This window comes from Ornithorhynchus anatinus, chromosome 5 (genome assembly GCF_004115215.2).
Source record: "Ornithorhynchus anatinus isolate Pmale09 chromosome 5, mOrnAna1.pri.v4, whole genome shotgun sequence".
NCBI classification, from domain to species: Eukaryota; Metazoa; Chordata; class Mammalia; order Monotremata; family Ornithorhynchidae; genus Ornithorhynchus; species Ornithorhynchus anatinus.
This window is the reverse complement of record NC_041732.1, coordinates 77,519,873-77,535,293: the sequence shown is the minus strand read 5'-3', so window position 1 is coordinate 77,535,293 and position 15,421 is coordinate 77,519,873. Positions and strand designations below refer to the sequence as shown.

The following is a 15,421-nucleotide window of genomic DNA, read 5'->3' as shown; positions in this document are numbered from 1 at the left end:
TACCAACATTATTGTTATTATTATTATTAACAGATACTATTGTCAATATTATTATTATTTATTAGCATGGTGGGTACATACACTTCACAGATATTACAATTATTCTCAACAGTGGTCTTTACTGAACACTTCCTGTGCACAGAACATGTACTAGGCGCTTGGGAGCACAGGGTACGACAGAGTTGGCAGACACGGTCCCTGCTCGTTATCTATATCTAGTTTCCTAAGTGAGAGGGAAGAGAAATTTCAGGAATTGCGGCCTAACGGATAGAGCGTGGGCCTGGGAGGCAGAAGGACCTGGTTTTAAATTTGAGCTCTGCCACTCGTCTGCTCTGTGCCCTTGAGAAAGTCACTTCACGTCTCTGGGCCTCAGTTACCTCGTCTGTAAAATGGGGATTAAGACTGCGAGCCCTATGTGGGACAGGACCTGTGTCCAACTGATTAGCCTGTGTCTACCTTAGGGTGAGCTTGATGTGGGCAGGGATCGTCGCTGTTTACTGTCGTAGTGTATTTTCCCAAGCGCCTAGTACAGTGCCCTGCACACAGGTAGCGCTGAATAAATACGATTAAATGTTTAGTACAGTGACTGACCCGTAGTAAGTGCTCAACAAATGCCATTAAAAAAAAAAATATGCTGTCACTGCAGGGTGGAAGAGAGTGGCCGGGGGAGAGCTGAGGCACCCAGAAGGAGGATCTGAGGGTCACTGTTTATTGCTGTATAGTAATAATAATAATGATGTTGGTATTTGTTAAGCACTTACTACGTGCCGAGCACTGTTCTAAGCGCTGGGGGAGACACAGGGGAATCAGGTTGTCCCACGTGGGGCTCACAGTCTTAATCCCCATTTTACAGATGAGGTAACTGAGGCACCGAGAAGTGAAGCGACTTGCCCAAAGTCACACAGCTGACAAGTGGCCGATGCGGGATTCGAACCCATGTCCTCTGACTCCAAAGCCCGGGCTCTTTCCACTGAGCCACGCTGCTTCTCAGAGAAGTGACATACCCAAGGTCACCCAGCAGACATGGCAGAGCCTGGATTAGAACCCATAACCTTCCATGACTTCCAGGCCCGCGTTCTATCCACTAGGTTACGCTGCTTCTGATGGCTAAGTACTTTCCCAAGCGCTTAGTACAGAGCTCTGGAAACAGTAAGTGCTTAATAAATACGACGGAATGAATGTTTAGTACAGTGCCTGCCACATGGTAAAAGCTTAATAAATGCCATTTTTTAAAAAAGTATGCTGTCAGACTGCAGGGTGGAAGAGAGTGCCCCGGGGAGAGCTGAGGAACCCAGCAGGAGGATCTGAGGGTCACTGTTTATTGCTGTATTGTACTTTCCCAAGCGCTTCGTACAGTGCTCTGCACCCAGTAAGCGCTTCAAAAATACAACTGAATGAATGAATGTTTAGTACAGTGCCTGCCACGTAGTAAATGTTTAACAAATGCCATTTGAAAAAGGAAATGCTGTCTGCAGGGTGGAAAAGAGAGCCCCGGGAAGAGCTGAGGAGCCCAGAAGGAGGATTTGAGGATCACTGTCATTGTTGAATCGTACTTTCCCAAACGCTTAGTACAGTGCTCTGCACCCAGTAAGCGCTTAATAAATACAATTGAATGAATGAATGAATGTTTAGTGCAGTGCCTGCCACATTGAAAATGCTTAGCAAATGCCATTAAAAAAGAAGTGCTGTCAGATTGCAGGGTGGAAAAGAGTGTCCGGGGGAGAGCTGAGGAACCCAGCAGGAGGATCTGAGGGTCACTGTTTATTGCTGTATTGTACTTTCCCAAGCGCTTCGTACAGTGCTCTGCACACAGTAAGTGCTTAATAAATACGATTGAATGAATGCTTAGTACAGTGACTGCCACATAGTAAAAGCTTAAGAAATGCCATTTAAAAGAAAAAAGCGCTGTCAGACTGCAGGGTGGAAAAGAGTGTCCGGGGGAGAGCTGAGGAGCCCAGAAGGAGGATCTGAGGTTCACTGTTTCTTGTTGTATTGTACTTTCCCAATCGCTTAGTACAGAGCTTGGCACACAGTAAGTGCTTAATAAGTACGATTGAATGAATGAATGAATGTTTAGTACAGTGCCTGCCTCATAGTAAATGCTTAACAAATGCCATTTTTTAAAAAAGGAAGCTGTCAGACTGCAGGATGGAAGAGACTGCCCAGAGGAGACCAGAAAGAGGATTTGAGGATCGTTGATATTGTTGTAACGTCCTTTCCCAGGCGCTTAGAACAGTGCTCTGCACACAGTAAGCGCTTAAAAAATACAATTGAATGAATGAATGTTTAGTGCAGTGCCTGCCACACAGTAAATGCCATTTTTGAAAAACTGGAAGCCGTCAGACTGCAGGATGGAAAAGACTGCGCCGGGGGGAGAGCTGAGGAGACCAGAAGGAGGGTTTGAGGATCACGATTGAATGAATGTTTAGTACAGTGCCTGCCACATAGTAAATGCTTAGACTGTAAGCCCGTCAATGGGGAGGGACTGTGGCTGATTTGTACATTCCAAGCGCTTAGTGCAGTGCTCTGCACATAGTAAGCGCTCAATAAATACTATTGAATGAATGCTTAACAAAGCAGAGTGGCTCAGTGGAAAGAGCCTGGGCTTGGGAGTCAGAGGTCCTGGGTTTGGATCCCGGCTCTGCCACTTGTCAGCTGTGTGACTGTGGGCAAGTCACTTCACTTCTCTGGGCCTCAGTTCCCTCATCTGGAAAATGGGGATGAAGACTGTGAGCCTCCCTTGGGACAACCTGATGACCCTGGATCTCCCCCAGCGCCTAGAACAGTGCTCTGCACATAGTAAGCGCTTAACAAATACCAACATTATCAGTGGAAAGAGCCTGGGCTTCGGAGTCAGAGGTCATGGGTTCGACTCCCGGCTCTGCCCCTTGTCAGCTGTGTGACTGTGGGCAAGTCGCTTCACTTCTCTGGGCCTCAGTTCCCTTAACTGTAAAATGGGGATGAAGACTGTGAGCCTCCCTTGGGACAACCTCATCACCCTGTATCTCCCCCAGCGCTTAGAACAGTGCTCTGCACATAGTAAGCGCTGAAAACCATCATTATCATGATTAAAACAGGGGATTAAAAAGTGTGAGCCCCACGTGGGACAACCTGTTGACCCTGGGTCTCCCCCAGCGCTTCCAACAGTGCTCCGCACCTAGTAAGCGCTTAACAAATCCCAACATTATTATTATTATTAAAATGGGGATGAAGACTGGGAGCCTGCCTTGGGACCACCTGATGACCCTGCATCTCCCCCAGCGCTCAGACCAGTGCCCTGCACAGAGTAAGCGCTTCACCAATACCAACATTATTATTATGATTATTATTAAAATGGGGATGAAGACTGGGAGCCTCCCTTGGGACCACCTGATGACCCTGCATCTCCCCCAGCGCTTCGAACAGTGCCCTGCACGTAGTAAGCGCTTCACCAATACCAACATTATGATTATTATTAAAATGGGGATGAAGACTGGGAGCCTGCCTTGGGACCACCTGATGACCCTGCATCTCCCCCAGCGCTCAGACCAGTGCCCTGCACAGAGTAAGCGCTTCACCAATACCAACATTATTATGATTATTATTAAAATGGGGATGAAGACTGGGAGCCTGCCTTGGGACCACCTGATGACCCTGCATCTCCCCCAGCGCTCAGACCAGTGCCCTGCACAGAGTAAGCGCTTCACCAATACCAACATTATTATTATGATTATTATTAAAATGGGGATGAAGACTGGGAGCCTGCCTTGGGACCACCTGATGACCCTGCATCTCCCCCAGCGCTCAGACCAGTGCTCTGCACAGAGTAAGCGCTTCACCAATACCAACACTATTCAATGCCATTTTAGAAACGCGTTGGGCGGAAGAGAGGGCCCGCAGGGGGCGGGGTTGGCGCCTCAAGGGGGCGCTGCCCCGAGGAGGCCAATGGCGCCCCCCACCCCAGGCGGCCCTTCTGTCCCGCCGGCGTCTCGGTGGTCACGCCGGCCGGCGCCGTGACGTCACGTCCGGGAGGAACCCGGAAGGGCAGCGGGGCCGAGGCCGGAGGTGTCGGGGGACTGGGGTCGCCCAGGCGGGGGCAGGGCGGGCAGGGCCGGGGGGCGGCGGGCATCACCTCCTCTCTCAACAGTAAGAATGCTGGGCTTGGGTAGGCGCCGTCTAGGTGCACAGCACTGTGCTAAGCGCTGGGGCTAGCTCCAGGGTCATCGGGTGGTCCCACGTGAGGCTCCCCGTCTGCATCCCCATTTGACAGATGAGGCCACTGAGGCCCCGGGAAGTAGTAAGGTTGGTAGTGGCGAAGCGCTTACTAGGTGCCGAGCGCTGTTCTAAGCGCTGGGGGGGATCCAGGGTCATCGGGGGGGTCCCACGTCAGGCTCCCCGTCTGCATCCCCATTTGACAGATGAGGGAACTGAGGCCCAGAGAAGTAATAATGTTGGTATTGGTGAAGCGCTTACTAGGTGCCGAGCACTGTTCTAAGCGCTGGGGGAGATCCAGGGTCATCGGGTGGTCCCACGTCAGGCTCCCCTTCTGCATCCCCATTTGACAGATGAGGTCACTGAGGCCCAGAGAAGTAATAATGTTGGTAGTGGTGAAGCGCTTACTAGGTGCAGAGCACTGTTCTAAGCGCTGGGGGGATACAGGGTCATCGGGGGGTCCCACGTCAGGCTCCCCGTCTGCATCCCCATTTGACAGATGAGGGAACTGAGGCCCAGAGAAGTAATAATGTTGGTAGTGGTGAAGCGCTTATTAAGTGCAGAGCACTGTTCTAAGCGCTGGGGGGGATACAGGGTCATCGGGTGGTCCCACGTCAGGCTCCCGGTCTTCATCCCCGTTTGACAGATGAGGCCACTGAGGCCCAGAGAAGTGAAGTGACTTGCCCACAGTCACACAGCTGGGATTAGAACCCGTGACCTCTGACTCCGAAGCCCAGGCTCTTTCCACTTGCCCACAGTCACCCAGCTGGTGTGGTTCAGTGGAAAGAGCCCAGGCTGGGGCGTCAGAGGTCACGGGTTGAAATCCCAGCTGTGTGACCGTGGGCAAGTCACTTCACTTCTCGGTGCCTCAGTTACCTCATCCGTAAAATGGGGATTAACTGTGAGCCTCACGTGGGACGACCTTAGATTAGACCGTAAGCCCGTCAAACGGCAGGGACCGTCTCTATCTGTTGCCGACTTGTTCATCCCAAGCGCTTAGTACAGTGCTCTGCACATAGTAAGCGCTCAGTAAATACTATGGAATGAATGAACGACCTGATTACAATGGGTCTCCCCCCAGCGCTTAGAACAGTGCCCTGCACATAGTAAGCGCTTAACAAATACCAACGCTATTAAGCGGCAGAGCCGGGATTCGAACCCACGACCTCGGACTCCCCTGCCCGGGCTCTTTCCACTGAGCCACGCCGCTTCTCCGTTTAATGGGGATGCAGCCTCGTGCAACCTCATGACCCTGTATCTCCCCCAGTGCTTAGAACAGGGCTCTTCTGCCCAGAGCGAGCGCTTAACAAATGCCAACGTTATTATGACGACGATGGCGGAGGAAGTGGGGGGGGGGGGGTCAACCCCCTTGCAACGTTGGGGGGGCAGCCCCCGCCCTTCCTCGTTGACCTTTGACCCCCGGAGGCTCCGTAGGGGCCTCCATAGGGAGGCCGGGCAGGGGTCTCGAGGAGCAGCGTAGCTCAGTGGCAAGAGCCCGGGCTTTGGAGTCGGAGGTCATGGGTTCGAATCCCGGCTCTGCCACTTGTCAGCTGTGTGACCGTGGGCCAGTCACTTCACTTCTCTGGGCCTCAGTTCCCTCATCTGGAAAATGGGGATGGAGACTGCGAGCCCCACGTGGGACAATTCCCCTGTGTCTCCCCCAGCGCTCAGAACAGTGCTCGGCACATAGTAAGCGCTTAGCAAATACCAACATTATTGTCTCCTAAACTCCCTTTTCCCTAGAGGAGCAGCGTGGCTCAGTGGCGAGAGCCCGGGCTCGGGAGTCCGAATCCCGGCTCTGCCACCGGTCAGCTGTGTCACCGTGGGCAGGTCACTTCTCTGGGCCTCAGTGACCTCATCTGGAAGCTGGGGATGAAGAGTGGGAGCCTCACGTGGGACCGCCCGACCACCCTGGATCTCCCCCCCCCGCCCCCCCCAGCGCTGAGAACAGTCGCTGGGCACACAGTAAGCGCCTAACGGATACCAACGTCATCGCGGTCCTCTGCTTCCCCTCCACCAGGCAGCCATGGAGAACGGGGGCCGCCCTTCGGCGGGCCAGCTCATCCTCCTGGGCGCCAGCTCGGCCATCACTGCCATCCTCTACTCCGTCTACAGGCGCAAGTCGCAAGTCGCTCATAGCCTCAAGGTCAGCGGGGTGGCGGGGGGGGTCGTCTGCGCCCGGATCGAGGGCAGGGAGGCGGCGGGGCCCAGTGGCAAGAGCCCGGGCTTGGGAGTCAGAGGTCATGGGTGCGAATCCCGGCGCCGCCACTGCTCAGCTGGGGGACTGGGGGCAAGTCACTTCACCGCTCTGGGCCTCAGTGACCCCATCTGGAAAATTCATTCATTCAGTCGTATTTATCGAGCGCTCACTATGTGCAGAGCACTGTACCGAGCGCTTGGAATGGACAGGTGGGTAACGGACAGAGACAGTCCCTGCCCTTCGACGGGCTTACGGTCTGGGACGGAGACTGGGAGCCTCACGTGGGACAACCCGATGACCCTGGATCTGCCCCAGCGCTTAGAACGGTGCCCCGCACGTAGTAAGCGCTTAACGAATACCGTCATTATTATTATTATTAATCAATGCACTTTGGGGAAACCGAGGCCGCAGCCCAGCGGCTTGGCGGTGGAGCCGGCGGGCCCCCCGGAAGACTTCGAATAAAGTGGGCACCCGTGGCACCCAGCAGTGCCGGGGTCTTGCCAGCCTTTTTTCCTCTCTCCCGACGCCAGACGGGGGACACGCTTTCTCGTGTGGGTGAGTGATCGGCCCAGGCTCGTTGATTCGGTCGTATTTACTGAGCGCTTACTATTCATTCAGTGGTATTTATAGAGCGTTTACTACGTACTGTACTAAGCGCTCGGAATATACAATTCGGCAACAGATAGAGACGACCCCTGCCCGACCACGGGCTCACGGTCTAAACGGCAGTGGAACGAGCCCGGGCTTGGGAGTCAGAGGTCACGGGTTCGAATCCCGGCTCGGCCACTTGCCAGCTGTGTGACTGTGGGCAGGTCACTTCACTTCTCGGTGCCTCAGTGACCTCCTCTGTAAAATGGGGATGAAGACCGTGAGCCCCACGTGAGACAACCTGATTCCCCCGTGTCTCCCCCAGCGCTTAGAACGGTGCTCGGCACATAGTAGGCGCTTAACAGATGCCGACATTATTATTATTCGATGCCAGTTCTACCTCCTACTTTGTGAGTCCCATGGAGGACCTGATTATCTCGTATCGACCCCAGGGCTTCGTACTTATCAAATGCCCCGGGTACTGTCATTATTAAAAAGTTTTAGTTAACCTATACTCGTAGGAGGGGCGGGGGACATGTCTGTCAACTCGGTTGTACTCTCCCAAGTGCTTAATACAGCGTTGAAGGGTGATTAAATCCCTTTCCTTCCCTCTACTTATACTGCGGGCCCCATGTGGGACAGGGATTGGGTCCAACGTGATCAACTGTACCTACCCCAGTGCTTCGAAATGCAGTAAGTGCTTAACAAATAGCCCCGTCGTCGTTCTAGTGCTCTGCCCACAGTAAGCACTCAATAAATACCACCGATCGACTGCTGTAAGGTGTGGCTCAGTGGAAAGAGCCCGGGCTTGGGAGCCGGAGGTCATGGGTTCGAATCCCGGCTCTGCCACTCGTCAGCTGTGTGACTGAGGGCGAGTCACTTCACTTCTCTGGGCCTCAGTTCCCTCATCTGGAAAATGGGGATGAACTGTGAGCCTCACGCGGGACAACCTGATGACCCTGGATCTACCCCGGCGCTTAGAACCGTGCTCTGCACATAGTAAGCGCTTAACAAATACCAACATTATTATTATTGTGCTCTTCCAGATGTGTGGGCAGTTAGTGCCTTAGCAGCCAAATTAGTTTAATGGCAGTATTGTCCTAATGAGAGCACTTTTAGTCAGTAACCCGCATTAATCTCCAATGACCGGCTAATTGCCTCAGTCCAGTCCTCAATTTTTTCTCACCGGTCAAAATTCTTCTCCCCTCTCACCCTGTGCCGTCCGTGATCCCTCCATTAGCGAAGGGGGGGGGGGTGAGAACCCCATCCCAGTCCAACTGAGCTATAGGGTTCTCTGGCAGTGAGAAAGGCGGGCAATATTTCTCGCGGGATTCCCTTTTCTTCCCTCCTTTCCCCGCCTGCTGGTGCGAGGCACTAGCCGTAGCCTGAAAGGGCTCCGCCTCCTGATTTTCAAATCGGAAATCACCATCTTTGAGGGTTCCCAGTTAGTTGAAAGATCTGACTGTCCCCAAATCATCGGGCCTTCCTCGCACCAGTAGAAGGCGCGTAATGGTAAAATCTTGCGGGAGTATTAACGTGCCAAGTACCGTTGGGCAGCTCACCTCAGGGTTTAGCCAGCTGGGAGACCGTGTGTTTTAAACTGCTGCCCTTCGACCTCCTTCCCATCTTGCTGCTTCAGTAGCTTTATTTCTTTGTAATGGTGTTAAGCGATTACTGTGTGCCAGGCCCTCCTCTCAGTGCTGGGTTCAAATGCAAGGTAGTCAGGTTGGACAAAGTCCGTGCCCCACGCGGGGCTCGTCGTCTCAGTCCCCGGGCGACAGATGAGGGAACAGAGGCACGGAGAAGTGAAGCGACTCGCCCAGAGTCACACAGCAGACAAGTGGCAGAGCCGGGACTGGAACCGAGGAACGTCCGACTCCCAGTCCCGTCTTCTACCCGCTGGGCCACGCGGCTTCTCGTTATCGTAGTGCTTAGTTCCAGGGCCCGTTTCCTGAGCCTACCTGATCGGGCCTCCCGTCAGGCCACAATTTCTTAATTTTGATTAAATTACCCTCTCTCTCTCCCCCTACCTCCTATGGCTTCTGGGGCTGGAGCAGAGAGCTAGACAAGAGGTTTGTATCTTTTGCACCTTGCCTTTAGTGACGTAGCGGATAGAGCGCGACAGGCGGAAGGTCGTGGCGTCGAATCCCGGCTCTGCCACCTGCCTGCTGTGTGACCTTGGGCGAGTCACTTCACTTCTCGGTGCCTCAGTCACCACATCTGCAAAATGGGGATTGAGATTGTGAGCCCCACGTGGTTCCGGGGACCGGGTCTAACCTGATTCGCTTGTTTCCCTCCCAACGCTTAATACGGAGCCTGGCGCACAGGGCTTAACAAATACCATAATTATGATTTTTGATGCTTTGGTCCTGATTCACAGTTTTCCTTTTATATTTTAGGGAGCTAAAAAAATTAATCTGGATCGGGACTTGAAGAATATTCTCATGGAAGCACCCGGGAAGTGCGTTCCTTACGCTGTTATCGAAGGTGGGCTTTTGGAAGGCTACGTTTGCCGGAAAACCCGTGAACACGCGCTCCCCGCTGATAGTAATCACGGATCTCGGAGTGGGAAATGGAAAGTTCTGCCGACGTTGTTCCGGACGTCCTCTCGTAGAAGGACTTTAAAGGGATTGAAAGAGTCGAATGCCTTTCACCGTTACCGGCCCCGGTGGAGAGGGAGGGTGACATCGAAAGTAGCAAGCAGGTGGGCTGGGTGGACCTGTAGTTCGGGGAGGGGATCCTGGCTGATGGAGAGTTGGTCCCGGGTGAGTGAGCGGCGTCCGGAGACGATGGCTGTTGGAACCGCTAGACTGGAAGCCCGTCGTGGGCAGGGAACGCGTCTACCGACTCTATCATCCTCTCCCAAGCCCTTAGGATAGTTGCGTTGTGCACGTTCACTCATTCAGTTCATTCAGTCGTATTTATCGAGTGCTTACTGGGTGCGGAACACTGGACCGAGCGTTTGGAAAGAACAGTTTGGCAGCGGAGAGAGACGATCCCCACCCAGCGGCGGGCTCGCGGTCTGGAAACAGGACTCAGTACACGGATCGGGGTGTCTCGAGGGTCGGGGAAGGTTAGAGGGGTCGCAGACTTGCAGCTGGTGAGAATTTTAAGTCTGTGGAAAATCCACAGAAGCGATAATCCCCCTCCCAGATCAATGGGAGCTGGCTTTCGGGATTTGAATAGAGCTCGGGGGGGATTCTGTGGGATCCCACCTAAGGAGTAAAGTCTCTTTCCCAATCAGGTGCCGTGCGGTCTGTGAAAGAAACTCTGAGCAGCCAGTTTTTGGAAAATTGTAAAGGAGTAATTCAGAGACTGACGCTCCAGGAGCACAAGATGGTGTGGAATCGAACGACGCATCTCTGGTATGTGGCCCCCTGCCCGCTTAAGAGATTCCAAACAAATTGGTACTGGGCGCTACGCCGGCCCCAGAGCTGACCGTTCAGTAGTCTTTGTCGAGTGCTTACTGTGTGCGGAGCACTGTACTAAGCGCTTGTCGTTCCCAGACCCGTCACCGCCCTGCTGGGTGGTCCCCTGCAGGAGCAGATCGACCACGGAGGCAATCGGGCTGCCACTCGGCTCAGGGCAGGCGGGTACGTGGCCTCTCGGATAGAGCGCGGGCCCGGGAGTCGGAAGGACCTGGGTTCTAATCCTGGCTCCGCCACTCGTCTGCTGGGTGACCCTGGGCAAACCCGGTCTGCGCCTCGGTCGATGCATCCGTAAAATGGCGATTAAGACCGCCAGCCCCGGGTGGGTCACGGACCGTGTCCTACCTGATTGCGTCTACCCAGTGCTCAGTACGGCGTCTGGGGCATAGTAAACGCTTAACAGATGCCATTAAAAAAAAAAAAAAAAAATCAGTCCTCTGGTAGCGGGGGCTACTTGCAGAAACCCTGGGAGCATCTGAGGATTTGGCTCGCTGCCCTGGCGTCCTCCTGGCTCCGCCGCAGGTCCTGGAGCGGATTACTTACGCTTCATTCCGTCTCCTCCTCGGGGAAGACGGGCTCAGTGGAATTGCTGCTTCTTTCCCGGGAGGGGTTGTGTGGGAGCTCCTCATTTGGGAAAACGAAGGTAGCGAGTCCCGGGAAAGGTCCGAGGCTGGCCTCCGTTATGTGTTGGCTGTGGCTTTCGGACCCGCTAAAGCCAAGGCCTTCTAGGGCCGGGTTTCAGCCCGCCAGTTGTCCGCTCTCCCCAGCGCTTAGTACGGTGCTCTGCACACGGTAAGCCCTCAAGAAATACCACTGTTTGATGGGGGCGGGGGTGGCCCGGGTTCTCGTTCGGACGCCTCCGCCGATTCGGCCGATCCGTCAGCCCCTCGGTCCCCCCGTCTCCTCGCCTGCCGCGCGGGGTTTATCGTCCCTCAGCACCCCGCGGGGATGGAAGGTAGCGGCCGGTTAGGTGACGGAGCGACGAGAGCACGGTGCGTGTCGGGTCAAGATAACGATCGGACGTCCAGTTCCTTGGGGGCGGCGATTTCGCCAAAGTCCCCCGAGGACCTCAAACGCCACCTCGCCCCGCTGGGTTCGGATGACGGCGGCGTCTCCGTTGAGTCTCGCGGTCGTTTTCTCTTTGGCCCGCCCTCCCCCTCCCCGCCCAAGGAACGACTGCGAGAAGGTCATCCACCAGCGAACCAACACGGTGCCCTTCGACCTGGTACCCCACGAGGAGGGCACGGGGGTGTCCATCCGGGTCCTGAAGCCCCTGGACTCGGTGGACCTCGGCCTGGAGAGGGTGTACGAGAAGTTCCACCCCGCCGTCCAGTCCTTCGCCGACGTGATCGGCCACTACATCAGCGGCGAGAGACCCAAGGGCGTCCAGGAGACGGAGGAGATGCTGAAGGTCGGGGCCGCCGTCACGGGGATCGGGGAGCTGGTCCTGGACGACAGCTCCATCCGCCTCCAGCCGCCCAAGCAGGGTTTGCACTACTACTTGAGCAGCCAGGACTTCGACACGCTGCTGCAGAGGCAGGAGTCGAGCGTCAGACTCTGGAAGGTGTTGACGGCGGTCTTCGGCTTCGCCACGTGCGCCACCCTCTTCTTCCTGCTCCGCCGGCAGTACCTGCGGCACCGGGAACGCCGGCGCGCGAAGCGGATGCAGGAGGAGTTCCGGGAGAACGAGGCCCGGCTGCTGAGCGGGGCCGGCGGGGAGGACCGCGAGGCGCCCAAAGACGCCTGCGTCGTGTGCCTCGGCAACGTCAAGACCTGCGTCTTCCTGGAGTGCGGCCACGTCTGCTCGTGCACCGAGTGCTACCGGGCCCTGCCGCAGCCCAAGAGATGCCCCATTTGCAGACGGGAGATCTCCCGGGTTGTTCCCCTCTACAACAGTTAACTGTCGGAGGTTCGGGGTGGACTGTGGAAACGGGGGGCCCCCTCCCGCCCCCGCAACCCGCGGGATGTTTCTGGAGTCCCCCGGGGAGGCCGAGTAGCCTGGGCCGTGCTCCTCGGGGATCATCGGGGGTCGGGGAGGCAGGAGACTGTCCCGGTCTTCCGGATTTTCCAGCGGAGAGTGGGATCTCCAGGGAACCGTGGGCTCCTCGGGAAGGTCCCGCTGGTGGGACTGTTTTCCGTCGACGCGGACCGCGTCCCCTCTGCCTTCTGAAGCGAGAGTCCCGTTCTGCCTAGCGACCGCATATATATATATATATGTGTGTGTGTGTGTGTGTATGTATATATACATATATATACATATGTATGTATCTGCGCGCAAGGGTGAGCACGGGTGCGAGTGCGTGTGAGCGAGATTTTTCTAACCCCCTGAACTCCGTGCCGGTTATCTCCACCCCTTTCGCCCTCCGGACCGCTGTCTGTTTAATAACCACCCGAGAACTTCCCGGGTTCTCTGTAGATTCAGTAAAGCCCGGCTCCGGAGCGGTGATAGATATCCCGGGCAAGGGAGGGCAAAGGAGGGAAGCTGGAAGGGAGCGGGCGAGGGGGTGGGGCGGGATGGAGGCGGCGTCAGGCACGGCTCTCTCCAACACCCCCTCCCGCCTCGCCCCGGGTTCACCGACAGATTCTTCCCACAATGGCTAGCGAGGCCTCGAGACTGTTTTGTCCTCCTGGGCTCTCCAGTTGAGGAGAGGGACTGCGCGTGCGTGAGTTGTGTGGGTGTGGAGAAATCAGGAAGTGAAACTCCCCCGTCTGCCCAGCTGCGTGGCAGGCAGAAAGGGAACCAAATAGCAGAAGGGCGAAAATAAGGAAGGGGGGCGGGATACGGGAAAGAACGAAGATAAGGATACCGTTTGAGTCCGCTTTTCGGTTGGAGGGTGCCCGCCACCCCAATCCCCACCGAGATGGTCTCCCGAGAGTAGAAATAACCCGAGATGGACCTCAACACCCCCGGGCGCCTCATTTCCGGGGTCCCGGGCTGATGCCTTGGAGATCCCAGGAGGCGGTGGCCCTCCTCTGGCCTCCAAGAAAGCAGTCAGGGGGAAACACGAAACAGTTCAGTGCCAGCCTTGAAGCTTCTTCGACCTGCAGGGAGTCTAACCAGCCAGTATCGGACACCAAAGCCTTAGTTTTTGCTTCTTTTCGGGTGCAGAGCGAAGACCCCACACGTGCAGACTTTGCACCGTAGCCAGCCTGCGTTTATTTGGACTCCCGCGTCGTTCATCTTTTCCGATGCCCCGACCGACAGCCGGTGGGGCCGGACGGGGGCTCCCCTCTCCCTCGCCCCGCTGCTCCTCCGTCCCCCAGCAAGCCAAAGTCCCCGGAGGGACCTCCGCTTTCCTCGAGCCTTATGTCGTGCCCACCCGCCCCATCCCCGAAGGCATTCGGGTCACGGTGTTCCGCCCGAGACGGGGGGCACCGTAGGGTTGAATGTCGCCAGTCCCGCGCGGTGTCCTTGCTCTATCCGTGTGGAATAAACAGTCACGTTGAAACGATCCGACTGTCATCGCTCTGTGTGTCGAATACAATCTGGGCCAGTCCCTTACCCGCTCTGGGCCTCAGTTACCTCATCTGTACGATGGAGACTGAGACCGGGAGCCCCATGTGGGACGTGGGCTGAGTCCAACCTGATCGGCCTGTATCTATCCCAGTGCTTAGTACAGTGCCTGGCACATAGTAAGCGCTTAGCAAGTACCGTAGAAACTGGTTCTTAAGGCTGTGTCTGGACCCCGTACCGGACCTGTTAAGGGTGATTAAGCACTGACTGTGTGCCCAAAACTCTGCTAGGCACCGGGGCAGGTACAAGAAACGTGGACTGTAAACTGTGTCCAACCTGATTATTTTCTATCTACCCCGGAACTCGATAGAGTGCTTGGCACTGAGTAAGCGCTTAACAAATACCACCCGTTATTAGACAAGATAGAACTCAGTCCCTGTCTCAAATACGCGCTCACGGTCTAAGCGGGAGGGAGGACAGGTATTTAATCCCCATTTTACGGTTGAAGAAGCAGGCAAAGAAGTCAGGTGACTTGCCCAAGGTCACACGGATTGCCAATAGAGTCAGGATTCGAATTTGGGTCTTCTGACGCCCCGGCCCTTGCTCATTCTACTGGACCGTGCTGCTTCTCGATGTTTACATAACAGTATACAACCTTACTTTTCCCAGGGGCTAATCCAAAGGATTGCCACGTTTCTGTTAGTTTATCTGCACTGGTAAATACGCCGAGTTCTGCGATGAGGCAATTCAGTTAGGCGGCGATGGGGTGGAGTTAGGGAGCGTCCTTCCAACAGCACGCTCCTCTCGGGATACAACCCTGACGTGGCATAGGAAGAGATGGTAAGCGTGTGCGCGGGACTCGGTGGGTGACCACTACAGTCTAAGATCCTCGAGGAGTCGGGTGTACTAGGAAGATGCCCCTGTTTGGGAGAGAATATTCATTTGCGGTCGGTCAGCTGTTTTTATGGAGCCCTTACTGTGTGCAGAGCACTGTCCTGAACGTTATACTAAGCGCTTGGGAGAGTCGAGGCCGCGTGGTTTTGTGGATAGACCACAGGCCCGGGAGTCAGAAGAACCTGGGCTCTAACCCTGGCTCCGCCCCTGGTCTGCTGTGTGACCTTGGACAGGTCACTTAACTTTTCTGTGCCTCAGTTACCTCACCTGTAAAGTGGGGGTTAAGACGGTGAGCCCCCAAAGCAGCGTGGCTCAGTGGAAAGAGCCCGGGCTTGGGAGTCAGAGGTCATGGGTTCTAATCCCGGCTCCGCCGCATGTCAGCTGTGTGACTTTGGGCAAGTCAGCGTGGCTCAGCGGAAAGAGCGCGGGCTTTGGAGTCAGAGGTCATGAGTTCGAATCCCAGCTCTGCCACTTCTCAGCTGTGTGACTGTGGGCAAGTCACTTAACTTCTCTGTGCCTCAGTTACCTCATCTGTAAAATGGGGATTAAGACTGTGAGCCCCACGTGGGACGACCTGATTCCCCTGTGTCTACCCCAGCGCTTAGAACAGTGCTCTGCACATAGTAAGCGCCTAACAAATACCAACATTATTATTAAGTCACTTCA

At 55.4% G+C, this 15,421-nt stretch overlaps 1 protein-coding gene across 6 annotated transcripts in view; it reads left to right on the top strand.

Moving 5' to 3' along the window:
• Window positions 1-13,859, top strand: part of MUL1 (mitochondrial E3 ubiquitin protein ligase 1) — a 29,355-nt gene extending 15,496 nt beyond the window's left edge. Inside the window, exons 1-5 of one of the 6 annotated variants that reach the window (XM_039912099.1) lie at window positions 3,989-4,044; window positions 6,212-6,337; window positions 9,379-9,466; window positions 10,224-10,344; window positions 11,578-13,859. In XM_039912099.1, the coding sequence (XP_039768033.1) occupies window positions 6,218-6,337; window positions 9,379-9,466; window positions 10,224-10,344; window positions 11,578-12,307 (1,059 nt within the window). In that variant the 5' untranslated portion in view covers window positions 3,989-4,044; window positions 6,212-6,217 and the 3' untranslated portion in view covers window positions 12,308-13,859. Of the gene's footprint in view, window positions 1-3,988; window positions 4,045-4,081; window positions 4,126-4,247; window positions 4,282-5,860; window positions 5,881-6,211; window positions 6,338-6,745; window positions 6,947-9,378; window positions 9,467-10,223; window positions 10,345-11,577 lie in introns of those variants that run through there. The other 5 variants (XM_029065800.2, XM_029065797.2, XM_029065799.2 and 2 more) reach the window with 5 other exon arrangements.
• Window positions 13,860-15,421: the final 1,562 nt, after the last annotated feature.